We start from the raw sequence: 27,923 nt of genomic DNA, 5'->3' as shown, positions 1-27,923 counted from the left end.
ATCGCTTCCACCATCACAGCAGAGAGAACACCAGCTGCTGCACATCAGAATACTTACACTGACAAAGCTCTGAGATTCTACGAGATGACAGGAACACGGAGTCCAGCCAAGTAAAGCAGGCAGGTGGAGTGTTTTTAATTATATTTTACTCTTCTTTAGATTGTTCATATTACAAAATTAGCTGCCATGGCCCACAAATGTATGGGACTTCAGGAAAGCTGTCCATTCACTCAAAAAGCACAAATTAATATTTCCTTTCAAAGACTTTTGTGAAACAATACCGTATTAATCTTTAAAGCTAAATAGTGCTGAAATTTCATAAAATCTGCATTAGTTTTGGTTTTAAATCATTTTACCAACCATTACAAAATTAATGTATTTGCATGTATCAGGTTACAGACATTTGCATTTAAATCAGTGTGAAGTACCCCATGCTGGAACAAGATGTTTAAGCAATTGCTGTTTCAACAGCAGCTCATTCTTATTGCCTCAGTACCAAGTTTGCACCAAGCATTGAACAAGAAAATGCAAGACATTGTTTCCCCACAAAACTGTTAAAAGTCTGTTACAAGCACCAATAAAATGCCTTCTAGACTGGAAGCATTTATAAAATGCAGAGCTCTCTGTTAACGAAGTGCTTGCACAGGCGCATTCACTTCATTCTCCCCATTTATATTCAAAAACCTGAAGTGATCATTTACCAGATGAAGAGGATATGTGTCCTCTGAAACATTTTTACTCGCTTGGGGAAACTGGCAATTGCAGATACCTCACTGAATCTCACTTCTGGCTGGAGTGAACTAGAAAGCAGCTGCTGAGATCAGGAGAAAAGTTTTTCAGGCAAACTTGTACAGTTAAAAATACTCAAGGAAAGCAGGTTGAAGCTGCTAAGTCACCATGCACTCACTCCTGAAGAAACACCATGCTGACATTACAGACCTCACATTGTATTAAGCTTGCAGCATTCAAAACCACAAGTGGGAAACTGTTCATGTGTTCCATTCCCTCATATCTAACCCATGTAATTTTATACACATGCCAATCATGCCCACAGGTGACCTAATACTGGTTCAGTCTGTCATTGGTAAAAAAAAAAAAAAACAAAATTAAAAAATAACTTCTATTCTACTGGACTTAAATCCCTGAAGAATCCATACTGTGTATGGAAGGCTCTAAGTTTTGTGCCTTTACAAGCTTAATGCAAATAAATGCACAGTAAATGTTTATTGTGCAGTTTTCCTCCCCTTAAGTTTCTCCCGTCCCTCCCAATAACTAAAACCAAAGTTTAAAACCAAAGCATGAATATGTTACCAGCACATGTGGACAGGCTTACAATCTTCTGTTTTTAAAGAACAAATGACAAAGAGCATTCAATAATATTGCAGTTTTTTTTTTTCTTAAACAGACAAGTAGCAAAAATTTATACCACCTGGAATAAAATTGCCGAGACAAAGCTCTCTACATACACCTGCATGTTGCTGTAATACTTAAATAAGTAACACCAATGCAAGGAACATTTCTCTTAATGGCTGTTAGTGTTCGAAGTGTAGGATTATGGAGTTCAGTAGGTCTTTGTACCCTGGGAATTAAAATTCTGCAGGTGGCACTAAGATGCCTCTCATGTGGAGTCACATAGCTTTCACTTTGATTTGCTTCATCTTCATCTGCTTCTTCTCAAGTTTCTTCTGCTCACGCCGCAAAGCTGCTTCCTGTAAGCAAGGACACAGAGACTGGAATGAACACGGGTGAGCTCTTCAAAGAGCAAGCTGATCATTTTGGAAGAACCAAACAACAAAAAAAACCCTCCAGTACTTGATTTCACATCTTGGACTGCATGAGCTGGCTCCTCACTGGATGCCTTCACATGTTTCATACCCTGACAGTTTGATTTCTTATGGGCTGGAGGGCAGACAAAAATTGGCTGTTGCTGGAATACCTACATGCAGCCCTGGAGATACCACAGGAGAAATTTCGCAGTAGCAAATCCATCTCACCTCCAGCCGACGCTGCTTTTCAGGATCCTCTTCATTCATGATTCGCTCCTTCTCTGCTCGTTTCTTCTCCTCTCGACGGGACTGGGCAGCCTCCTGCCTTTGTACGTGAGTCAGTTTAAGGAAGTTCTCTTCCACGCGAGCCCTGTTCTTATCAGCTTTTTGTTTACCCTTCGCACAGAGAAAAGCAAATGCAGTTAATACAGGTCCCCCATGAGAAGGATGCACTATCTCTGATAGTCTTACTAGAAACATATGGCTCCCAATCTTAAGGATCTAATATAATGGTTGCCATTCATACAATATTCAGAAGACAGAAAAATATACACTACTTACTTCTCTGTTCAGCCGGAACTTCTTTGCTTTGTCAATGCAGTAGATAACCATGCTCATCAGAGGCAGCAAAGACTCCATGTCCTTTGGGGAAGTGTTGCCTGAACCAGGCACTAAAATAAAAGAGCTTCTTGTTAATTCAGAGAGGTTGGCAGAATTTTTCTACTTCCCATAACACGCTTTCCTTATTGCTCACACCATTCATGAAAGAAGGATGTTCTTATCCTCCTCTTTAGGAAGGACATAACCAACTAAGAGAGGCATTTAGCTTTGGTGAGCACATTTAGAATCCTCACACAGTGACAGGCACAATTCCCCCACACAATCGTTCTTAGTTTTATTAGTACGGAATACAAATTAAGCTCTGAATTCAGGCTCTGACATTAGATTCACTTGGACTTTTATGAGGACATAAGGTGGATGGATGATGGCAGAGCAGTGGACGTGATCTCCCTGGGCTTGAGTGAGGCATTGACACCGTCTGCACAGCGTCCTCACAGCTGAACTGAGGGAGTGCGGCTGGATGAGCGGGGAGTGAGGTGACTGCGAACTGGCTGAAGGGAAGAAGCCAGAGAGTCGTGGTCAATGGGGTGGAGTCCAGTTGAGGCCTGGACCCAGTGCAGAGCCTCAGGGGCAGTGCTGGGGCCTATATTATTCAATATGGGAATAGAGTGACTGTCAGCAAGTTTGCTGATGACACCAAGCTGGGAGGAGTCGCTGACACGCCAGAGGCTGTGCTGCCATCCAGAGACCCAGACAGGCTGGAGAGTTGAGCAGGGAAAAATTTAATGAAATATAACAAGGGCAAGTGTAGAGTCTTGCATCTGAGATTGAATATCCTGTTATCATGACAATATGCCATCCAGTCCCCAGTGTTACTGGTGCCTTCTGTTTACTTGTTAATTAATCAATGATGCTTTTACAAGCACAGAAGGCACTCATCATATATTGTCTTCTACAGATAACAGAATGTGCAACTTGCACAAATAAAGCACAACATTCCTGAATATACATACATCCATTTACACCATTCTCTTACCATTAAATGTAAACAAAAGTGTCTTTTTAGTTTCGGGCAGTTTTGTAAGCTGACCCTCCCTGGTAGAAAAGAAAAAAAAAAGTGGCTGGAATGAGTGAAGAAAAATACAGGCACACGAAATACCTAACATTGTTAGGGAAAAGCTCGTCAAGAACCAAGAGACACTTGCAAACCACTCAAGTAAAATAACTGAGATTAAAAGCCTGGCTGTAACTCAAATTTAAGCTTCAAAAACTATTCAGATTCCTTAAGTATTTTGGTCAAAAGCATGCAGTGAAAAGGCATTCTTGGCCTTTAAACTCTAATGTGCCCCATACCTTTAGGGGAATTACTCATTTGTTTTCCATGCAGCTGTGTACACTGGAGCTGCCAGGTGTTATCTGAAATTTGTGGCTGCCCAAACTACAATGTAACCAGCCCACTAAAATAAATATTAAGGCAATACAGTACCTGGATCTTCTAAACTAATGCAGCGTTTGGAAGCATTGAGGGTGGATTTATTCACCTGTTTCACCTTTGCTCCCTATTTCTCTTTGTGTGCATTTCAGCAGGCTTCACACTGCAAACAAGTTTGTTCACCTCTGTTTTGCTTAGTGTTACAATAGCTACTGGGAGGAGAGATCTGGCTTTATACGTACTCTTGCATAAGTTTTGGACCGGAGAACTGGTCCGAGAATTGGACGGACTCAATCTTGTCAGCATAGTGCGTGAGGAAATGTATCATCTAAAAGAGAAACTGGGGTTAGTTTTTGCCAACACCCATCTGCAGCCTACCCGCTCCATGTGGGTTTGCCAAAGTGTCCATATATCACTCAGAAAATTGCTGTGCTCAGCTTGTCATAATGACAGGAAAATGTAAACTGTCAGGGTTTTTCAGCTTTTGCTAGAATGAGCCTCAATGCATGGAATTAACTTGAGCAACTTAGGTATCAGATACATAACTCTCATTACAGATTTTCCAATTCATTTGATAACACGTCAGCTCTGAGGACCTGCAGACACACCATCAACACCCTCCTTCAAACTGGCTGTTGGAAGTAACTGCCAGGCTTTGAAAGGCAGTTTTAAGTCTGCAGCTCACATTAGAATAGCAGTTGCTATGTAAAAGGAATAAAGGTGTGAGAATTACATCCTTCCTCCAGCCCTTAAGCTTCCTTAGGGTCTTGATTTCTCTAGATCTCACTAGGGCCACTTGGCTCTCCTGCTGTGATGTTTACAGGAGATAAAGATTAGAACTGTTTTGTACAGGCTGTAAGTGCGAGGGTTACCACAGAAGGTTTGTACTAATTAATTCAGGATTACCTTAGCGTCCATCATTCCCTCCGTGACTTCCCCCATCTCCGACAAGATAGCCAGCGAATCTGGAAGCCCATATTTTGCACCAGACTTAGGTTTATCACTGCAGAACTCACTCTGTTCCAAAGAGAACATGGGGAAAGAAAGAAAAACAAACAGAAGCTTGTATCTTATCAGACCAAACTCTTCCAGAACAGTGGGACCCCTAAAGTACCTGATAAAAAACAATACAAATCCACTAACTCAGTCACTCAGTCTGGCTGGGGACATGTCAAGCATAAATTAAAGCATGCAGTGTCAATAGTCATTAATATCTTCTCCCCACACACTGATTCCAACAGGCCAGTCACAAGGGTTCAGCTGTTCCCAAGAAAGTAAGCAATCTACAGATTAGAGGTTCTTATATCCTATTATATATCATGTTAGTAGTATTCCTGATGTGAACATACCAGGTCCTGCATCTCTTTCTGAAGCCGCACCAGCGCTTTTCTTGTTCCAACAGCAAACACATAGGTATCCATATCTTCATCATTCATTGTTACTTTTATTTGCTGTGGGACAGAACGTTATTAGCCCTGATCAGATTTATATGACATACTCTGCCTTTTGTGAAACCACCTTTTATCAAGATGAGGTCTTGATGCACAAGACTGTTCACAAAACCATTCAAACAATAAACCCCATAGATGAAACAATTCCCAGTCACCAGCAGCTTGCATTTCACAAGCAGAAAAGAAATATGAATTATTCTTTCTGAATCTTTTGACAGTTCCTGAACTGGAAAATATGAAATACTATAAAAAGACACCTAGCAGCTCACTTGTGTGTCATAAGAACAATCAAAAGCAGCAGAGCGGAACTGAAAGAACGCAACTGCTCATCTAGCGGGCTGAGTACTTACCACTTGGTCAGAAGCTGGCCTCATCATGCGCGCAAGAACATTCAGTAGGTCTTGCCTCTTGAGAAACTAAAAACACAAGTTCGTAAACACAGAAGATAGTTAAATATACCTCGAGTGCAGCACTTCATTGGCAGATAGTGGGGCTCAAGGAAAAAGAGGACAGTGGTAAGTAGATGTTTTTCAGAGAATAATTTAGCTTGAAGGGCCCTTTGGATGTCACCTGTACTGCTCAAAAGCAGGTCTGCTTTCTGCATTAAATGAGTTTCTCAGGGCCTTGTTCCCTCAAGTTAGGAGCTGAACTAGTGTTTCCTCCCAGGTGCAGTACTTTGTATTTGTCTGCTGTTTTTCATTGGAATTCCTGTTGGCCCATTCCTCCAACACACTAAAGTCCCTCTCTTCAGCACCCAGCTACTGCCGTTTACACTATACTTCTGGTTTCTACACTCCTTCTGTAAGCATCCACTCCTACCTAATTCAGTGGGCACAATACAGGCCTGTACAGATCTTTAGTCCAACCAGAATTCCCTTCATGGGTCCATATTCAGAACCCCATCTCTGAATGTGAGTGAAGGAGTTGAGCTGGGACTCTTGTTGCTCATGCTGGAATGGAAAACCTGAAAACTGGTGACAGGTACGAACTCCCTCATCGTTACCTTTAGCTGGATGAGCATTCCTTCACAGCACACCCTTCCAGAGCACCACAAGTTATAGATGTGTTCATTTTCTTGATTTAGTTTCCCAGTGCTTATAGCTTCTTTATTAGTGCCATCATCCCCTGAAGAAAACAACAGTGAAAGAGAACTGCGATCTAAAACCCACAAATTTAAACACCGACATTCATCAGTAGGCTTAGAGCTCAGTCGTTGCTGGATAACTTCACTATCACTGTGATGGTTCTCAATAATTTATACTACAACCCCATAACATAATTTCAGTACTGCTGTTTGACACAAAGCTGTCATTAGTGCGATCATGGATCTGCATAGAAAAAGTTACTCTTCTCCATAGCCTACATGCTGCTCTAAAACCAGCTTTATTCAAATAAACTGAAAACAGATCTTAGTCATTATGGGACTCACCAACAAGAGCAAAGTTACTTTCTAGCAGTTCTCTGTGAGTATTGAACCACGCATGAGCTAGACGGTTGTTTTTGTTCTTCCCAATGATGTAATTCATTATGTAAGCAAGAAGACCTGTTACCATCAGGATCTCCATGTAGTAACTCTCCCAGCTGTTCTGAAGGTGAGCAGGGACCTACAGGGAGCAAATGGAAACTCTTTTACACATTGAATGAGCAGATGCCATATACACAAACAATTTGAAAAAGGCTGGAGAAGCTTCGTCCCACCATGAATGACATTACTAGCATACCGCTTAAAAAACTGATGAAACGCCAAATAGAAAGCAAATCAACACTTATACCTACATTAACTATTGTTATGGGGTCTTTATTTTTGCTAGGAGAGGCATCTGGTTTCTCTTCATAGCCTTCAAATTCCTCATCATCATATGGTTCACTCTCAGTATCACCCTCCTAAAAGACAAAAGTCACAAACAGCATGAAAATCCAACGCCCAGTAAGCAAAATCCAAAACTATAAGGTGAGAAACACATAGAGGAAGCAGATGAGGCACTACCTGTGTATCTGCATCAAAGTCTTCCTGATTCTCATCCTGACCTTCAAGCTCTACAGTGGCTTCTTCTTCATCATCTTCTGTAGTGATGATCCTCTGAGGAGACTCAGTGACTGCATCTTCATTAACATCTTCAAATTCAGCAAAGTCATTATCATCATATTCCATAATGTCGTCTCCATCCTCAAATTCATCATACTTTGCCAAAGCAAAACTCCATGGGATGAGCAGGACAGCAATAAAAATATATAAATTCTTCATTTTCACTGAAAGAAATATCAAACGTTGCAAAAAATCAATAAGGATTTTGTTACATGACACCTCCAGTAAAAAAACAACACTGTCGGGGTCAGACCAGAGTGAAAAATAAACCCCTGCCTGATCTTGCCATCTTCTGTATAAAGTGAATATTCTTAGAAGAAAAAAATAACTTTGAAGTTGAGGTTCTGGACTCCCTTGCTTGTAGCAGGAGCAGCTGAGGCAGCAGCACGTTCACACCTGGCCAAGCGGTTCAGGTGAGGAAGTTCTGGAAGCAAAGATGTTCTGTTCTAAAACTGACTCTCCAACAGCATCGCTCAGTCAGTCAGCACTGCCAGCTCATTTCAAAGACCACACACTGTGCCTACAGTTGTTATTAATTAGCAATTAGACACAGTCAGATGAGTGAATGTGTAACAACAGTAGTAAATATTAAAATGCCCTTAGTTAATTTACTTTAAACAGCAACACTCCAATAGCCTCTGCTCTTTTAAAAGTGCTCATCTTTTGATTTTCTAGACTGCACGCTCAGAATCGGGTCTCATCACATCTCAGCACTATTTCTGGTTAGAGGTAGAGGTCTTTTGTTGTAAATGCCACACAAGTAAAAAGCAGGAAGAGGATGGATATTGCACCGGACTCCAAAACAACAGTAAACTGCAGCTCATGAGACTAAAGCTCCTTCCCCAGATCTCCCAGAAACCTGCAGACGGTTTAGCCATTCACCTTTTTTTTACCCTCAGCTTCCTGTGTCTTTTCTGCTAATCTCAAACCAGTCCTGTCTCCCCCTCAGACTGTCCATCACTGAGGATTATGTTACCAAGATCCAAACCGAGGGCCTGAAAAGGCAGAAATAACCCTCCTGCTGCATTTCAGACAGCTACGGAGGATCGGCTGCATCAGACTTGGCAGGAAGGCTCATTTTACTCCCTCCCGCAACCACATCTGAGTGGGAACTTGAATGTTAATGAGATTGTTCTCTTAAAAACTTGAAATAGAAACAATTTGTTCCTAAATTAGACCAGCACTCCTCTGAGTACCTCATACAGGGAACCCACTGCTGCGAATGACAAGGATGGCTAAAATAAATGCTTTGTCAAAGGGTTCTCATTCTAGCAAAACAACAAAACATGTTCCCAAGAACATTAAAGACAAGAATTACTTCAAGACAGAGCCTGTGCATTTAGCACATTGCTTGGGTATGCCGCAATTTCATGTTAATCTAAACAGAAAAAACAAAACACTCTTTACATATGACAGAATTTGCATTCAGAGGTTAAAAACACCCAGACAACAGAGCCACCTGCTCAACCAAACCCCAGCAGTTTCACAATACGAATTTCGAGACTCTTGGAGCATATCCACTTTCAGAAGACCCTCCAACTCCATAAAGCTTTATGCAAAATAAAACTCCGCAGCTGATTCCAAAAGACAGTTGAACTAGAGAGAGGTGAAAACTAGAACATGCTCCTAACTCGGCCACCTGTCACAGGCAGAACACATTCTACATACAAACAACCCCATGAAGCAGAACGTGCTTCAGCAGAAGCTCCACGATCTATAAACCACCGGCTTTCCCTTCACAGGGGAGAGGGAAGGGAGAGGGACTTGGCCCCTGCCCTGAACCGCTCAGTCAGGGGCACGCACCGCAGGAGCTGCTCGCCGTCCCGCAGATCCCCGGCTCCAGGCAGCCGCTCGCAGCCCCTTCCAGGGATACAAGTCAAGGTTAGTGAGGGGAAATCAGCCCCATGGGGCTCTCTTGCCCCACACGCCCGCTTCGCCTTCCCCCTGGCCCCCTCCTGGGGGTGCTGGGGCCACACAGAGGGTGCTGGGAACTCCAGGCCCCCCGGCCCCGCTGCCAGCGCCTCCTGCTCCCGCGGCTGACAGCCCAGGCCCCGCACGCCCTCAGGGCCAGGCCGCCTCTCAGGGGCACTACGGGGCCAAGGATGGCCAGTAACGGAGAGTGAGGAAGGGGCGGGGGCGAGGCTGGCCCGGCCGGGGCGGCGGGAGCGGGGTGTCCCGCCCGGCGGGCGCGGAGCTGCCGCCGCGGAGCCGCGTTACCTGAGTCACGCGGCGCCGCCACCGCTAAGGCCCGGCCCTCCAGGCTCCGCTGAGCGCCCGCAAGCGGCGCAGCCTACGTGCTTTCCGCAGCGCATGCGCACTTCGGGCTGCCCGCGCTGAAGTGCGCAGGTGTGCGGGTATACACGCGCGGGCAGCGGGAAAAGAACTCACAGCCCCACGGCTGAGGCAGCAGCCGGGCCCCGGTACCCACCGCACGGCCCCGGGGCTGCCGGTGAGAGCGGCCCGGTACGCTCACGTCTTGTCTGGTTCTACCGCCCTCCTCTTGTGGCTTCACCTGCCGCTAGCGCGCATGCTCCGCGGGACGTGCTGATGTCAGCGCGTCACGCACGCTCGCTGGTGCGTAGCTACGTCGCGTCTCCACCCCCCCCACCCCGGTAACCGGGGAAGCGGCGGCAGAGGCGGCTGTGGCGCCCGAGGGGTGAGTGAGGGGGCGCGGGGCCGGGCGGGCCGGGACGGCTCAGCGGCTCCTTCCCCGGCGGCCCCCGCAGGCGGGAGCTGGCGGGACCGCGGCCTAGTGCGGGCTCGGGGAGCCTGGGCCTGGCCCGAACAAAGGGCCCGCCCCCGTGCCGGGGCCCCGCGGGCGGGAAGGCCTGTGAGGGGCCCCGCTACCGGCCCCAAGCAGGGCCCGGTGTCCCGGGAGAGCTGCGGCCCCTTCCGCAGCACCTGTCCCGGCGCAGGGGGCTCCCGCGGCGCCGGACCTGCTGGCTTCTGCCCCGCTGTGCCCAGGGGAGGGCCGTCTCGGCGGGCGGGGGGGTCCCTTCTCTATTCAGCGACCGCCTGAAACCGGAGCAGCTGAGACATGTCCCCTCAGATCCAGGGAACCTGGAGATAGGGCCCGTACCTTCACGTTTTGTCCCTCGGAACGGCATTTGCAGGGCAGCAGAGCCTCGCCAGTCAGCCTGCGGTCTCTGCTGTTCTCTAGGAACCCCCTCCCTGTACACTCACCAGTGGGCTCCGTGGGCAAACAGACCAAATTTTGTACTTACGACAGGGTAAAATAATGATTTTATTTTCTGGGGTGGTGGGAGGGCGGGGAGGAAATCAGTAAGTTCAGTGAGGAAGAATCCTTAAAATCAGGTGCTATAACTTAAAAGATCGTTCACTGGGCTGTGAGCAGCAGAAGTGCAAAGTTCCACCTTTCATCCGTTTGTTGTACATTTTGATCTTCTATCTGCCAGGCATCTGCAGGTGTGAAAGCTGCACCCTGTGTCAGTGCAAGTGGGAGAACACGACACCAGAGTCAGCTGCTGCCGCGGAGAACTGCACAGCAGTTTTCCCCAAAGTCTCCTAAGGAGCTGTGGTCCAGACTTCAGATCTATTGAGCAAGTCCCAAGCTAGTAAATGTGCTGCACAGGGAGCAGTAGGAGTATTAACTGACGGATTATTTTGAAGTTGTTTCTCTTGACAGTGAATTCTGATCTAATTGGAGGATTCTCATTGAATATGAGGATTTGTTTAGTAAGATTTGTAGCCTTTGGGCCACTTAATTATAACACACTTGGAAACAATGGGTGTTGTACTGTCTTTTGCTGCCTTAAAGGTATGACTTACTTGACAACGCAGGTGAAATCATTAAATTCCTTGGAAGGGGAAATGTAAAATCTTAGTATATCAATTCAGTCTTCTCTTTAGATAACTCAGAAAACCAAGTTCTGAGCAGGTGTGTTATGTTTAAACATGGTTTGAAAAATGTAGGTTGGAGAGCATTTATATGGCTCAAGGTGCTTTTATAAGAAGAGGGGGTTGATTTTTTTGGCAGAAGTGTGTCTTGTCTCGTACCGGAGCCGTGTGCTGCTGCGGGCCTGCTTTTTGGAGGTGTCTGGATGGCAGTAGTGTGGTGTTTACAAAGCCCCGAAACGCTCGAAGATGGGACTGTACAGCCATGGAAAATACGCACAGAGTTGACTTTTCATCTCTTGCTCCTCCTGATGTTCAAAGTTCTGGCCTTGGGTCTGTTTGTCTTAGATTACAGAACAGACAGGACAGGCAGCATCTTAAATATGCTTAAGTAATCATCTGTTTGGAAAGACAACCTCCTTGTTTTGTTATTTTTCAAATTGTGGGTATGTTCATACTTACAAGAAAAGAACAAAGCCCAGATCCTGTTTGGGAAACAGATCAAACACTTGTCAGCCACATTTCCACAAATCTATCATGACCGAAGTTATCTGCTTACAGGAAAAATTGTGACAATTATATACAATAACTACCTAAAACAGAAAGGGGATTAATTTATCTATTCTGGTTTTAACAGATATACTGCGGACATCATGAATTGGAATAAAGGTGGACCTGGTACTAAGAGAGGCTTTGGTTTTGGTGGATTTGCCATAACACCTGGGAAGAAAGAGGAGCCCAAACTCTCTCAGCAGTCTCATAGTGCTTTTGGAACAGCCGGCTCTTCTGCTGCGTTTGCGAAATCGGGACCTCCTCAGCTGCCTTCTTTCTATAAAATTGGGTCAAAGCGAGCAAATTTTGATGAAGAGAATGCGTAAGTAGGGTTATTTCTTGTGTTTATCCAGCTCTAGATTTTAGTGTTTTAAAGTTTCCAAGGTCAGGGAAAGTATCTGTGACATTTATGAGGTTTAGTTATCTAGAGAAGTCTGCTTGAGGATAAATAACCCAGCGCTGCCTTACGGTGTAACAGAATCCCCGTAGCTTTATGGTGGTAGTATCAAGAAAAACTGAGTTAGTCACATGCAGGAACTCCCATCCCTGCTCTGCAGCAGATTTTGGTGTTGCCCAGGACCAGTTATTTTCCCTTCCTATGGGTGTCAGCCCATCACGATCAGTTCCATAACATCTGTTTGCCCTACCACCACTTTTAGCTTACAACATGAATAGTCATAAAGAAATAAATACATTTCAACATATTTTCCTATATAGATACTGACTTTCATTATCCATCTCAGTGCAGGAAGCTTGACTCAACTCAGAAACCACAAAGGGCAGCGTGGTGCTGTAGACTGTGTGCTGACCGAGCCGTTTTTTGTTTCTCTTCAGATACTTTGAGGATGAAGAGGAAGATTCCAGCAATGTGGAGTTGCCGTACATTCCCGCAGAGAATTCCCCCACTCGGCAGCAGTTCCATTCCAAATCGGCAGACTCTGACAGCGACGACGATCCTCTGGAGGCGTTCATGGCTGAAGTGGAGGCAAGACCCGACTTGTGAAATGTTGATGAATTTCTCTGGCTGTAGTTCTGTCCAGTCAGGAGCAGCAAATGTCACTCGTGGCTTTGGCAGCTGTATTCAGAATGTCACTTACCTTTTGTTTTTTATGCAAGATGCTGTGTTGATTAGAACTCAAAGATGGATTAGATAGGGAGAGGGTGGATATGATTTACAATAGCTTAACGATTTAACTGCTTTGAGCATGTCAAAACAATACAGCAAAGAGCTTTGTGTGTCTCAGAGTATGAAATTAAGGTTTTGTGCATTTTTCACTACCTGAATTGAAATGTTTTGTATTTATCATGAACTGTTTCTTAGCTACAGTTCTCTTATTAGCTGGATTCTATCACAGTGTTTGCAGGAGGAATGCAGAGAATGTATTTTTTCAACAACATTGCCACAAAGTTGCAGTATATACATTTCAAAGGAATTAGTAGGAGAATTTGTTAAGCATAATGGGGTATAGAGGAAGAGGAAGTTTAGTCCAAAAATGGTTGTCTCTGTAGCATGGTCGTCTAGTTTTGCAGGAACGTTTTTCCCTCCCGTATTTTACCATCTTGTTTTTTTTAACATGTCATAATTTTATGACCTGTTAGGATCAAGCTGCTCGAGACATGAAGAGACTTGAAGATAAAGACAAAGAAAAAAAGATTGTTAAGTAAGTTCTCTTTTATAATTCCCATGCCTGCCTGTGTCTTGTATGGTGCTGAGAGAATCCCAATGCATTTTGTTGATGATGGTTGTTCTGTAGACAATATAATATATACCTAGTAAACAGCATTAATCAGTGCATGATATCTCCCATGGGTGAAGTTCTGTGCAGTTAAAATGGAATGATAGGAGGGAAGGACCCGTGGTGGCATTGTACAGTAAAATGTGACAGCACTGAGAGTTACCTCACACGAGAAGCCTTTCTAGGCCACACAAACTGGGGCAGCACGTTGTTCTGCTACCACCTTCCAGATCAGCCTGAATAGTTTTTCTTCTTTCCTCATCCTTGCAGTGATCAGGATGCTTTGGTTTCAGATTAAGTTTATATGAGCAAGATAACTCAGTGCTGCTGTACCTGTAGGTAGCATGTGACAATTGAGATACTAAATTTGGAGTTCAAAAACAGTTCACATTTTTAAAAACAGTTTACATTTTTAGAGCTTATCTATCTGTTTTGACCAAGGAAGTAATGATGCTGTTAATTCTTGATATAAATGTCAGATACATTGGTAGAATTTGCATTGCAGAGGGTTGATCAGATTATACCTGGTCCTGAAACAGAACACCAGATCCAAATCACCACCTGGGGAAGTTCTGAACTGGATTTGCTCTTCCTGCCTCATATTCCTCTTCAGTTATGAGACTTCTGTAGCATCAAGAACTTAGACCAGGATGATCTTTGATGTGGCTTCTACTGGGAAGACGGAGTCCTAATCTTTCAGTCTCATTAATAGAAGTAAAAATAAGTCTTGCAGGGTTGCTGTGATGGTTGGCACCAAATATAAAAACTCCGTGGGCTGGGATTATGAATGTTACTGAGTTGTAGTGTTGTGTCTTCCACCAAATACGGAGCTCAGCGCTAATCAAATGCAAGTATGGAGCTGGGTTTGTGGAACACTTGCAGGGAAGTTTTTTTCTCCGCTTGTTTTTCCAGGGGTATTCGAGATGACATTGAAGAGGAAGATGACCAAGTGAGTTCCTATGCAGTCTTTCTATCTTCTTTTTTGTTTGTTTTGTTATTTTTTTTAATCTTCCTTCCCCAGATATATAACTAGGTACAAACTTGTACTAGGTACAAACAAAGCTCCAGTATCGCATGCAGTATCCAGACATTTCAGCAGGAAACTCTAGTTGTTACCCTGCTGTCTCTACCCTTGGGTGTTTCACCTAAAAAAAAAAAATCTATTAGGAGACAATTTTGTTCTTTTTCACTCAATTTGAGAAGATATTTTTTCAGTCAATTTGAATTTCAACTTCCCGTACAGGTTTTTCAGTATCTGAGAGTCTCATCAAATTTGAAATTCGCAGAATCAGCTAACATGGAGCACTAGGGAGAGGCTGTTAAGCGGTGGAGGCTACTTGCAGGGAAATCTCCTCTCCGTTAAGGGCAAGAATCAGGCTTTTTGCTCTTTATTTTAGGCATCGCTGTAACAGAAGCAGTCAGCAAAGAGGAAAAGCTTCATTTCAAAATGTACCTTGCTAGTAACTTGTAGTTAATAACTATTGCGTTACTCACAGTAGGGCAGAGCATAGCAGGGTTGTCTCGCCTCTAGGTCTTTGCTTCCAATTTGGTCAAGTGAGACTGGTGTTTCTTCCAGGAGAGTGTCTTGGTGTGCCAGAGGGATTCTGAGAGACATGTACTTGTTTGTAAGCTGGAAAGGTGACGTGTGACAGTGACTTCTAACCTGGTTTTGTGTTGAAGGGCTTTTCTGGAATAGTTTCTTTCCCATTTGCTGTTGAGTCTCTCAATGAAAAATAGAAATATTTTCATTTTTTAGAGTCTAGTTAGGGAAAGTGGAGAAACTCTTCGGCATAGTGTGTTTAAAAAAGTGTGAATGTCATATGCTTAGTAATATTGTGATCTCTTTAAAAACCTGCAGCATTTGTACTTTGCTCATGTGGAAATAAGAATAGCTTACTCTGTTTAAGCATAACAAGTCTTAGTAGGAGGAGTTAAGAAGATATGTAAGAGAAGTAGTTTGGGTTTTGAGAGCGTTTTGTGGTCTGACGCTTTGTTTTCTTCATTTGTACTTGTCCTTCTTTTGAACGTAACTTGGTATTTACTAGAAGAATCAGTTCTAGTGAATGCTTTTGTTGTTGGTTTGGTTTGTTTTTCCTCAATGGTGGGTGTGAAAGCAAACAGCCATCTAGCATATGCATCATTTCAACGAGTGTAGTATTTTTGCATTCTGTTGTATGTGATTTTACCGATATGTTTTGCTGCAGGAAGCTTATTTTCGCTACATGGCTGAAAACCCTACTGCTGGTGTGGTCCAAGAAGAGGAAGAGGATAACTTGGAGTATGATAGTGATGGGAATCCGATAGCTCCGTCCAAAAAAATCATCGATCCTCTTCCACCTATTGACCATTCAGAGGTAGGAGGAAGTTTATTCCTTTGTGTTTTGAGGCATTCTAGAAAGCAGGAGCTAAAGAGCAGATTGGAATATCACAGAATCCCAGAATGTCAGGGGTTGGAGGGCCCTGGAAAGCTCATCCAGTGCAATCCCCCCTGGAGCAGGAACACCCAGCTGAGGTTCCACAGGAAGGTGTCCAGGGGGTTGGAATGTCTGCACAGAAGGAGACTCCACAGCCCCCTGGGCAGCCTGGGCCAGGCTCTGCCACCCTCACCCCAAACAAGTTTCTTCTCAAATTTAAGTGGCACCTCTTGTGTTCCCGTTTGAACCCATGTTCTTGCCGACAATTAAGAACTTTTTCTCAAAAGGACCCTTCCCTTCCAAAACTAAGTGTACAGAGAGAATCTTGAGTCCTGGACTAACTCCTTTCCCTTGCAGATTGAATATCCACCATTTGAGAAAAATTTCTACGATGAGCATGAGGAGATCACCACTCTCACCCCGCAGCAAGTGGTGGAGTTACGTCACAAGCTGAATCTCCGGGTAAGCTGGTCATAAAAGCTTTTTTTTTGGACTGTCTTAACAGTTTTAGTGAGGACGTTCACAGGAAACTCCTGCTTTGGAATGCCAAGCCTCCTGGATACCCTCAGTAACTTTGATTTAAGGGAGCTTGGTTTTCCTCTGCAGTTCTTTAAAGTCTTCTCTGGACTTGTCAGAATGGGCACCCAAGGTTGTCAGTTGTGTGATTGCGCTTGGACTGAAGAACTAGGAATTGAAACTGGAAATACTATACACAAGCCTTAGTTCTTCACCATTTGTGACGTGTCAGTGCAGTGTGTTTCTGTGAAGGGAATTATCTGGGGAAGAAGACGACCAATTATACAAGGAGGTAGATAGGCTGTTTAGTAGCTTAAATTCATTGACAATTTCTCTAAATTTTTGTACTTGAAAGTCCTATTTACACAACACATCTGGAATTTGTGCCCAGTAAAACTTACGTCTATTCAAAAAATAAAAAGCCATTTACAGAGGTAGAGACACACATTTGTTTTCATTTTTGTACAGATTGCTCTTTGTTTTTCTTATACTGTTCTGAACAAGCATCTCTTTCTGTTTCGAAGGTCTCCGGTGCTGCTCCTCCAAGGCCTGCCAGTAGTTTTGCTCACTTTGGGTTTGATGAGCAACTTATGCATCAAATTAGGAAATCCGAGTACACGCAGCCCACTCCTATACAGTGTCAGGTGAGCGTTGTTGCGTCTCTAACACCTTAGCAGAGCAAATAGAACACAGGGAAAGGTCCCAGGCGCATGGGAGAATGTGTACAATTCTAGTTTCCTATGTAGAGCTGTCATGGAGAAGAATAATTTGTATTTTTAAACAGTTTCTGTTTGAAAGTCTTGTAACTATACAACAAGGCAATTTTAAAATTTCTTTTGGCAGTTAGAATACAAGCCCTGTGAGCTGGACCATTTAACTGGTCATGCCTTGAAGAGCCATGCAAGCAAAAGGGATTCTACTGCACATGTGGATTGATGGTGATCAATAATATGATTATAACCAAGGTCCTTATAGCGACAGTAGGGATGAACTGAGAACTTCAGGTTACAGAAAGAACAGGCTCAGAGAATTTGGTTTTAGTGTTCTTACAGCCAGACGAGTTGTATTTGTGGACATGTAAATATATGCTTGGGATGTCATACTGTGCCCAAACACTGATTTAGTGTAGGACACCGACAGTCATAACATGATAATTGCTTCCAGGCCTTAAAACAAACTACTTCAGATCTGAAATTGGCAATAAAACTGTGTAAGCATTGGTGTATGTTGCTGTGAGTCCTCTGTAATGTGCTTTTCTCGTGTTCTCTGAGTTTTCACATAAAATGTAGCACATGAAAATGCTAAGGTAGGCATAATATGGGTTTAGAATCTCCTTATTTTTAGGGTGTTCCGGTTGCCCTCAGTGGCAGAGACATGATTGGGATAGCGAAGACTGGAAGTGGGAAAACAGCAGCTTTCATCTGGCCGATGTTGATTCACATCATGGATCAAAAGGAGCTTCAGCCGGGGGATGGTCCCATTGCCGTGATCGTGTGTCCGACCAGAGAGCTTTGCCAACAGGTAGGTGTGTATAGAAGCGTATACATTCCATGCCGTTCTTATGGCCAATGACAAAATTCCTGGCGGAAGTTACCAGAGAACCTCAGTAAACTATCAGACAAAACTGTGCGTTAGGAGCATGACAATATTCCAGATGTGGTCTCCCCAGGGCAGAGCAGAGGGGCAGGAGAACCTCTCTGACCTACTGACCACCCCTTCTAACCCACCCCAGGTCCCATTGGCTTCCTGGCCACAAGGGCCCAGTGCTGGCTCATGGTCACCCTGCTGTCCCCAGAACCCCCAGGTCCCTTTCCCCTACGCTGCTCTCTAATAGGTCATTCCCCAACTTATACGTCAGTTTCCCAGGGATGGAGGTGAGTATTCCTAAGTATTAAGAATACTGTGGATGCATAGCCACAAATTCAGTGTGTGGAAAGATAGAGCCTGTGGGTTAAATTAGAACTAAATAGGTTTCCCAAATTATTTATTGGGAATTATCCACAAGTATTGAATTATTCAGCCCTGAGGCTTTCTGAATCGTTTCATTAAATTATTAGCTGAAAAGTGGCTTTCAGGAGCTGGAATATATTTCCAAGGTAGGGATATTTTTCCCAGATGTAACGTGAAGGGTGATGTGCTTTCTTTAAAATTCTCAGATCCATTCTGAATGTAAGCGCTTCGGTAAGGCGTATAATCTGCGCTCCGTAGCTGTGTACGGAGGAGGGAGCATGTGGGAGCAAGCCAAAGCCCTCCAGGAGGGAGCGGAGATCGTCGTCTGCACACCGGTAAGTACCTGTATGCGCCCAGTGCCATGTTTTTGTTGCTTAACTGAAGTTGAGACAGGTTTTTATTACTATTGGTGATGCAGGATTTGTTCTCTGATCACTGAAATCCAGGTTCTTTGCAGGTTGTCTGATGTTGAGGGCGAATATACTGGGTTTTTCTTCTCCTAAGAGAAACTGAGTGAAATATTAGGTATGATCTCCAGTAGAAGACAGAGTAGGAAGCAAGATCTGCTTGAATCAGTGTCAGTTGTGCGTGATACCAGCTTTTGATTGCTGAGCCTTAAGTTAATGAAGAAAATTCCCAGAATATCATGAACTTGAGTGCCATCCTCCTGAATCACTGAAGAGCTGAAATCCTGAATCGGAACGGGTGTTGATGCTGAACCAGCGATGTAAATGAGCACCATTGTCAACTGGCTTTGCTCATTGCAAAAGCTCGTTATGAACTTGGGCAAAACTGACCAACAAATGCTGGAGGAAGTTTTATTGTGGCTATTTATTGAAGTACTAGGGAAGAAACCAAAATATGAAACACCTCCTTGCCAGAAATTGTGGGATTAAGTAGCCAGTTCACATTTAAAATGGAATTGTAGTGAAGAATGAGGAATTTTATTATCTCAGCACTGTTAAGCTTAAAAAAAACAGTCCTAAAATTCAGCTTGTCAAGTGTAGTTGGGGAGGGTTTTAGGACTCTTTCTATGACTTGAATATCGACACTTCCAGACTGAAGTTTTGAGATGTTTTCTGTTCTAAGTCTCTTGCAAGTGAGGATAAGGAACAGTTAAGTGCTTAAAGGTTGCATATTTTAACATTTTTCTAAATATGCATTAAAAACTTGGCTTTCTTTTTCTTTAATAGGGTCGACTGATTGATCATGTGAAAAAGAAAGCTACCAACCTCCAAAGAGTCACTTACCTTGTGTTAGATGAAGCTGACAGGATGTTTGATATGGGGTTTGGTATGTAATGAACAAAGGTTGCTATTTTGGAAAACAATGCCTATCCAGTTCCCACCTTTGTAGGACTGTTTATAACCCCTGTAGCTTCATATACTTGAAAATACATTAAGCAAACCCCTTATAGACAAAAGTCATAGTTAATGGTCTGGTGTCTGTTACTATAAAGAGATGAGCGAAGCCCTGTTGATGCTGAAGTCCAGAAACCCTGACTTTTATCTTAAAGTTGCTGAATAAAGGGTGAGGGAGCTGGGGCTCTGGAGCTGGAGAAGAGGAGACTGAGGGGTGACTCCTTCATGTTCACAGATATCTAAAGGGGGAGTGTCGGGAGGGGGGATTGAACTGGGTGAGCTTTCCAGGTCCCTTCCAATCCCTGACATTCTGGGATTCTGTGTAAATATTGAGAGGCACTCGCTCACGCTGTGGTTATTTGTTAAATAAAGCAATGAAGTTGTATTTTGAGTTATTCTACTAAATAATGAGTGTACAATGCTAATTAGAACATTTTTTCCCTCTCCTTTGCAGAATATCAGGTCAGATCAATTGCAAGCCATGTACGTCCTGACAGACAGAGTAAGTATGAAAAGGAAGAAAGTTCGAAGAAAGCTCATTTTTCAAGGAGTTGAAATACTGTTTTTCTTTTAGCCCTCTTGTTCAGCGCCACTTTCCGGAAGAAGATTGAGAAATTGGCTCGAGATATCCTGATCGACCCAATTCGAGTTGTGCAGGGAGACATTGGAGAGGTAATTCCACCTTCTTTCTGAGCCAGCTGGAGAAATGAACCATCCTGTTTCTGCTGCCTGAAATTTCTGTTAAACTGCAGTGGTCATCATTTATATTTAAGAGCAAATTCTTTGTGCTTAACAAAAAATAGTAAGGTTTTTTTTGTTTATTTTTAAATTTTATTGACCTTGCTTTTTGCCAACAAATATTTTTATAGTGACAGGAAGTTTCATCAAGGAGTGAAGCATTAATGCAGTGATTTGTGGTTTTTTAATTAGGCTGAATCAATGGGTACATCCTTTTGTTTTCTCTCAAGATGTAAATTACAGCTTTTGCAGTAAAGGGTTTGAAACTGCGATGCCTCCTCTCTTCTTGACTCATGTCACAGCTCACGGGGTTTTCTCCTCCGATTGCCACGTGAATAACTCCTGCTGAGGAGCATCCCCTCCATCTCTTCTGCTCTCGCACGCCCTATTTTAGATGTTAACAGCATCTGTCGCAAGAGCATCTAAATTGCAATACCCATCTTTAGATCAACAGGGCGCTGAACTGCGTCACGGCAAAGGCTGCGCTTCGCTTCTCTCGGCTTTAGCAAAGAGTAGCTCATTTAACTTCTGTCTTCTCCGCTCTGTGGAAGTGATCAGCAGTTAGATGAGAGCTGAAACCTCTTTTAAAGGAGAATTTTGGTCACTTTTTGTTCTCGCACCTAAATCCCTCATTTTCTTCTGCCATCTGTATTTCTTTGCCACGCTGTCCTTTCTGTCCTGCTTTATGAATTATTTCTCCCTTTAGGCAAACGAAGACGTTACTCAAATTGTGGAGATTTTCCCCTCTGGCCCCAGCAAGTGGAACTGGCTGACTCGGCGCCTCGTGGAGTTCACGTCTTCTGGGAGCGTCCTCCTGTTTGTCACCAAGAAGGCGAATGCAGAAGAGTTGGCCAACAACCTCAAACAGGAAGATCATAGTCTGGGGCTGCTCCATGGTGACATGGATCAGAGCGAGAGGAATAAAGTCATTTCGGAATTTAAGAAAAAGGGCATCCCGATACTGGTAGCTACTGATGTGGCAGGTATGAAACGTTCTAAGAAACAGCAGCTTGTACAAGTTGTGGATATCAGCAGAAGGGCTAACAACACATTTCAGTGGAAGGCAACGAGGTTGGCTTCTGTGTTCCAGATGTTTTTTTTCGGACATACACGGTGTTAGCAAGTAGTTTTATTTTTTAAGTCTTCTAATGATGTTTAAGTTACAGTCTGGCAGATATTTTTTAATATACAGAAAGAAAATAAGCTGTTTCTTAAGGAAGTAGTTGGTATTCGTTAATCAGATGACACATTGCGCATGCTTAAACGAAGAAGAGATGGACACACTTGAAGCTGTCTCTGGAACAGCTTTTGTACCCAGACGTTTAGCTGAACAAAGAGTGAATTTCAGTGTCCTTTAGTAAAGTGTCCTTTCTTGGAAACACAGTCATTGAAAGAGATCTCTTCCATCTCCAAGCCGGTGAACTTCAAGATTGGTGTAACATGCTACTCTTGGAGAAGATGTTGCTACACTTTAAATAACCAAGAGTTTTAGCCTCTGAAGGGTGTCTTAACGGGGGTGTGTTCCTGTGGAAACTCCTTTCCTGCTGGAGCAGAATGGTGTGCTGGTCTGAATGGGATTGCTTTGGGCTAATTTGGGATAATCACACTTGCCGCTCTGTTGTTCTTTATTACAGCCCGTGGGTTAGATATTCCTTCCATTAAGACCGTCATCAATTACGACGTGGCTCGGGACATAGATACGCACACCCACAGGATCGGTCGTACTGGCAGAGCAGGCGAGAAGGGAGTCGCCTACACTCTGCTGACTCCCAAAGACAGTAACTTCGCTGGTGATCTGGTCAGGAACCTGGAAGGTGCTAATCAACACGTTTCCAAAGAGCTGTTGGATCTAGCAATGCAGGTACGAATGAGCAAAACTCCTTGAGTAGGGGAAGGTTCCTTCCATGATTGGCACAAAATCAGGAGCTTAGGGACTTGTTTCTGGCTCCATCATGTGTTAGCAGTGACCTCTTGACAATCTATAGTGTTTTTAACTAGTGTTTGTGATGGCCTTTGAAAGAATCCATGAACACATGTAGATTTTTGAACACAATATCCAATCTATTTTGGAGTCAGGCACTGCTTAGGAAATGAGGAGCTGTGATCTGGCTGATGGCAGCAGAACACTCCAGGTCCACCATCTGGATTTATTAGAATGCAAACCCTGAAAACTTTAAAATGGATGAAAGCTCAGGACAAAAAATTAGTTTTCATAAAAAGCGTTTATAACAAGAAGCTTCAGACCCACATGTCAGAACTGTCTGCAGCTTAGTTTGCAAGCGCTGTTGTCTGTCACATCCCATCCCATCCCATCCCCTCTCAACAGCCGTGTTGTTGGAAGGGAAACAGCGTATTTACATTTTTCTTTTGAAATGCTCATAATCCTCCTTTCCCAAGCCTCATTACGTGCGTTTATGGAGCTTCTTATTCCCTGTGTTGAGAGGCATTTGTCCTTCTGTTGTACAGAACCCGTGGTTCCGGAAATCACGTTTCAAAGGAGGAAAAGGCAAGAAGCTGAATATCGGTGGTGGTGGTTTAGGGTACCGTGAACGTCCTGGTCTGGGATCAGAAAATTCTGTAAGTAGAGATGCTGAGGAAGTTGTTTACAGGTTCTCAGAACTTTTAAACTTAGTATTGACAACTCTTTAATTTTAAAAAAATCTTAGTAGTGGAGTCCAGCATCTGCTTTCAGATGTTTTCATAGCTTGGGATCTTTCAGAGTTAGTATCAGAAATATCTGAAGTGAAACTGTCCCTGCTGTGATCTTCTTGTCTAGCGCTTCTTTAGGGCCACAGGGATCCAGGAGGTTTGGAGATCCTTTCCAAAACGAGGGAAGGTTTTCAGAGAGGTTCATCATCCTTAGTGGGTGTATTTCCTGAGCGCAGGGTCAAGGTAGATTCAGAGATCGGTTGAATCAGAAGTCTCTGTGTTGGATAAATCTCTCCAGTTGTCTTTTTTTTCTCAGGACCGTGGAAACAACAATAGCGTGATGAGTAACTACGAGGCGTACAAACCATCTACTGGGGCAATGGGAGACAGGCTTACGGCAATGAAAGCAGCTTTCCAGGTTGGTTTGATCACTCGTACTCCAAGGTCTGACTCCAGAGGAAAGGACATAACCTGGAAAAGTTAATTTGCCAAACTTGTTTTGTTTTCTGCTGCCCCTTTACTCACCCTCCCTTCTGGCTTCTGCTCCTAGGCTTGATCCTACTTAGGTTGCTCAGCAGCAATCGTGTAATTGCAATCAAAAGAAATGGGGAATGGAGAAATCCTTTCTCTTCAGTGTAAAAATCAACCTTATGGTATAAGAGCACCCTCCTTTCTGTGATCTGCTAGCAAATATCTGTTACTAATTCTGTGTTGGTAGGCACAGCAGGAATGTGATCACTCCAGGAGTGACTTTTTACAGGAACTCTTTATCCTAGGGGCTTCCCAGAATTTAAGGCGGGTTGTCTATGCACGATGATTGTGTGTCGCGTGGTGCAGCGTAGATGCAAACATGCTCTCTTTTCTTTGTCTCTTGCCGGCAGTCCCAGTATAAGAGCCACTTCGTTGCTGCAAGCTTAAATAACCAAAAGACTGGGAGCTCCGCTGCTGGTGCCAGCGGCTGGACCAGCGCTGGCAGCTTGAACTCGGTACCGACGAGTTCAGCACAGCAAAACGCTGCAAGTCCTGACAGCCCGATTGCAGCCACCGCTGCAGCAAAGGGTGTTCCGGGCTTCACCAGCACGGGGAATTTGAGCAGCGTTCCCTCCTTCCCGAGCGTCGGAGCGCAGGGCTTCAACAACGCCAACGCCAGCGCCAACAATCGAGAAGGCATCGGCTGCGGCGGCACCGGCGTGGCTGCTGCTGGTGGTGGTGGTGGCATTGTCAGAGAACGATACAACGACAACCGGAACAGTCGCCACAACGAAATCCCGCGCCGTGGAGAGGGAGGCGGTCGCGGAGAGGGAGGCGGTCGCGGAGAGGGAGGCGGTCGCTACAACGATGTGCAGCGCCACGATGTGCAGCGCCACGATGTGCAGCGCCACGGAGAAGGAGGTGGTCGCCACAGTGACGCTTATCGCCATGGAGAGGGCCGACACGGCGACAACCATCGCCACGCTGAAAGCCGGCACTTCGCTGATATGGGCGGTGGCAATCGCAATAACGGTGACAGCAGGAACAGCAATGAGGGCAGGAACAACGAGAACAGGAATGGGGAGAACAGGAAGGATGCCAACAGCCGAGACAACAAGACAGATGGTTTTGCTGTCCCAGAGCCCCCAAAACGTAAGAAGAGCCGGTGGGACAGTTAAAAGCTGGTGGTTCACAGCCTGGAATCTCTGCGGGTAGTGTTGTCTTTTGTTTCCGGAGGATTTCTTGGGGTTTTTGGTAACTGTTTGTTGAGCAGCTGGGGAGGAGAAGGAAACAGTGGAAACTCCCCGTGCGAGCGTGGGCCGGTACATCTGCGGACAGGTTCACTCTAATGACGTGTACGCACAGTGCTTAGTCCAAGAGAAATCACTCTGATAAAGCTCCCTGGGTTCTGCTTTTAAACATTCAGTGCTCAAGTGACTCTCTGCCAGATGTAAACAGATCTTCTTGACGAGGAAGAAGCTGTTTCATGTCCTTTGGAATGTTAAGCAACTGTTGTCCATAGAAGTATAAAGTAGTCTTTTCTTAACCAGCATTCACATTTAAAAAAAACAGCCCATCTAGAGATGCTCAGGACCCACCTGTTAAACATTAATCTTTCAGCAATTTGTTCGGTATGGTGAGTTCTTCCCCAATCTCTTCACGTATTCTCTTACCCCTAAATAATTTGGTCTCCAGGTTGCCCCCAACATCTCTCCCATCGAGTCAGAATGTATCAGTTTGTGTTGCTGAAGGTGGGATGAAGCAAGTTGATTTTTCTTTTATTTCCTTTTTAAAAATTCTTTCCTGGAGCTGTTGAAGGGATCCCTGTGCAGCCCAGCTGACCACAGATCCCCAGGGGGAGAGGGATGGGCTCCCTGCCTGGTCTGTGCTCAGTACAGCAATCCCAGCCCCATTGCCCAGGTATTGTTTTCTTTCAAAGAACCTCTTCTTTCCTAACAACCTGCATTTTGGTGGCAGCCTGCATAGCAAACTTCTCTCTGCTGTGCCTATGTGCCTTCTGTTACGAGAGGGCTGAGTGCTTGCTTCAAATTCAGAGCAAAAAAGGGAAAAAATGTAGATAGGCCAGAAAAGTCAAGAGGCTGGTGACCCCATGAAGCACAGCTAAGAGGCTTCGTTTAGAAATTCAGGGACCTGCTGCTCAGAAGCCTTTAGGGAGAACTTGAAAAGTGATTGATGAAGTGGAACAGCTCGAATATGGCCCCATATTGGACACATGTACTGAAAACTGCAAAATCTTGCTTGACCATTTTTAACTTGTGTGTATTATCCGTTTTTTAACTTGTTTCTTTTGCGCCACCAAGGAAAGGAAGAACTCTCTTGTTGAAACATGTCAGCACCCACCTCTGTCTTGTTTCTACTGAAAGAAGGATCAGAAACTGTCAGGTTTTTGTGAGATTGTGATGTTTTCTTTATCAGCTGTGCATTTACTTTCTGCTTGCTCTAGTAAATGTTTTATTACTGGGACAAAAATATTTAGCACGTGCTTTTTATTCTCCAGTTCTTCCTTGGGCTGTTGTTGCATTTGATGGAGATTTGGCTGCCTGGAGATTTCACTGTGTCTCTTTCTTTCACCAGAAGTTGTGGATTGTAGTGGTAGAAAACTTTCTGTGTTTTTCCGCAGTATCTTTCACCCCACGCTGCTTTGCAAACCTTGTTTGAGCTTCGATACCTCCTGGGGAATAGATTTTACAAGTGGGAGGGATACAGCCCAGGGCGTGTTGCTCATCCAGCCTTTCCTGGGGTCATTGGTAGAGCTGCAAAGGGAACTCGGCGGCAGGTTTGGGATCTGACCTGCACGTGGTGTGGGTGCAGTTAAGGCACCAACATTTGGGTCCCCTCACCAACTGGATCTAATAGGTTTTTTTAGATTAGCTTTCCCTTTAGTTATCTAACCATGGTCTGGGCAGGAACCTCATTGTGCTGATTGTGCTCTGCAGATCTACTACAAAGATTTTGCAGGGCCAATGCAGGGCAGAGGTTTAGGAGCAACTATTGGGTTCCCCTTTCGTTATTATGCTTCAGGTTGATCACTCAGCACAATTAAAGATCTGAGTTTCAAAACAAATGAAGAAACGGCTCCGCAGTCGAAGCTGTTGGTTCCCCCCTCCCTGGGGCTGCACTCGCTGCTGCTGGACCCGGCCCCGTGTGCGGAGCTGCGGGGTTTCTCCTCTTCACCGCGTCCCTCTGCTGCTCGGTGGGATGACTGAAATTCCTCACCCCTCTCTCAGCTGCCAGGAGCCTCCTGAGACCTGAGCGAGTAAATACCCATCCCTGGCAGAGCTAGAAATGCCGCTTCACAGGTCTGTGCTTTCTAATCCTTGTGACTCCCTTTGTATTTTAGCTTTTCACCGGAAGATCTGGGAATGCACAGAATTACTTACATGTTCGCTGACACTGTCTTGATCATAAAAATACTTCCTCAGAAATTACTGCCACAGTGCCGTGACTGCGCCTCATTAGAGCAGGTATGAAAAAACTTAATGCGACAACCAACAAGCTGTTTAATTTTAACTGGTGTATGTACCCGCTCTCCCAATCACGACGTGATTCTCCCTCCCCTGCGGTCTGGCTGGATTGTCTGGGCATTGCAGGAGTTTGAGGATGGAAACGGGCCGTACAGACCGTCTCTTTATTCACTTTTTAGCCTGCAAGATGATCACAGGGCCAAGGCTTTTGCATGCAGTGGTCTGTGTGTTTATGGACAACTGTGTTTCTGCGAGCTGCACGCGGATGGAAGCGAGGGCAGCGGGAGAGGCAGAACTGCTCTGCATCTTAGGATGGGAGGAAATGGCCTCAAGTTGCACCAGGGGAGGTTGAGGTTGGATTTAGGAACAATTTCTTCCCCAAAGGGCTGTGGGGCATTGAACAGGCTGCCCAGGGCAGTGCTGGAGTCACCAGCCCTGGAGGGCTGGACAGACGGACAGGAGGTTCTCAGGGACATGGGGCAGGGACAGGGCTGGGGAATGGTTGGACTTGATCTTAAAGGTCTTTTCCAATCAAAATGATTCTATATTCTTCACTCTGCCTGCCCCAGGCTGTACAACACAGGAACTGGTGCTAAATAGGGAAATCAGACATTAGGACTATGGGCTCAGTAAATCAGCTTTATACATCCTGGAGCTGAACTCACTTTCCAGACTGTTGAGGTGAGACTGAGCCTGGAGGATTGTTTTATGGTGATGATTCAAGACTTTGCATGCACAGACATCACATCAATCAGTTGCAGAAGGAAATGAGGTTTCGAAACGGCTGCTCGTTTTTAGGCCAGGAAGGTAGAAGGAGTGAGAACACGCGGTCCCTTTGCACACAGGTGTGAGGGAAAGGGAACTGTGTTGTTGCATCTGCTCCCTGCTACCAGCTCTCCA

The 27,923-nt window shown here is 44.6% G+C and overlaps 2 protein-coding genes across 6 annotated transcripts; one reads left to right on the top strand and one right to left on the bottom strand.

The window, feature by feature from the left end:
- Nucleotides 1-111: 111 nt before the first annotated feature.
- CCDC47 (coiled-coil domain containing 47) lies at nt 112-9,844 on the bottom strand. Of its 5 annotated transcripts, none has more exons than XM_082071152.1 (13): nt 9,725-9,844; nt 7,198-7,460; nt 6,987-7,094; nt 6,640-6,814; nt 6,214-6,335; nt 5,561-5,626; nt 5,109-5,210; nt 4,666-4,776; nt 4,002-4,087; nt 3,364-3,422; nt 2,328-2,437; nt 1,995-2,162; nt 112-1,709 (listed from the first exon to the last, which is right to left on the bottom strand). In XM_082071152.1, the coding sequence occupies exons 2-13, from the start codon at nt 7,453-7,455 to the stop codon at nt 1,629-1,631; spliced, it is 1,446 nt and encodes a 481-aa protein (XP_081927278.1). In that variant the 5' UTR covers nt 7,456-7,460; nt 9,725-9,844; the 3' UTR covers nt 112-1,628. The 5 variants fall into 5 exon arrangements, with proteins under 5 accessions (XP_081927278.1, XP_081927279.1, XP_081927280.1 ...); XM_082071153.1 differs by having other exon boundaries at nt 9,693-9,829; XM_082071154.1 differs by lacking the exon at nt 9,725-9,844 and adding an exon at nt 9,685-9,706.
- DDX42 (DEAD-box helicase 42) lies at nt 9,843-26,957 on the top strand. The gene is made up of 18 exons (XM_082071143.1): nt 9,843-9,952; nt 11,789-12,025; nt 12,538-12,688; nt 13,303-13,364; nt 14,352-14,388; nt 15,644-15,793; nt 16,211-16,315; nt 16,894-17,013; nt 17,714-17,890; nt 18,526-18,654; nt 19,513-19,612; nt 20,135-20,182; nt 20,255-20,352; nt 21,125-21,401; nt 22,053-22,279; nt 22,885-22,995; nt 23,384-23,485; nt 23,949-26,957. The coding sequence occupies exons 2-18, from the start codon at nt 11,805-11,807 to the stop codon at nt 24,714-24,716; spliced, it is 2,883 nt and encodes a 960-aa protein (XP_081927269.1). The 5' UTR covers nt 9,843-9,952; nt 11,789-11,804; the 3' UTR covers nt 24,717-26,957.
- The last annotated feature ends 966 nt before the right edge of the window (nt 26,958-27,923 follow it).

The sequence above is a fragment of the Streptopelia decaocto genome (assembly GCF_964273445.1).
Source record: "Streptopelia decaocto genome assembly, chromosome: 22".
Taxonomy (NCBI): Eukaryota; Metazoa; Chordata; class Aves; order Columbiformes; family Columbidae; genus Streptopelia; species Streptopelia decaocto.
This window is presented reverse-complemented; position numbering and strand designations above follow the sequence as displayed.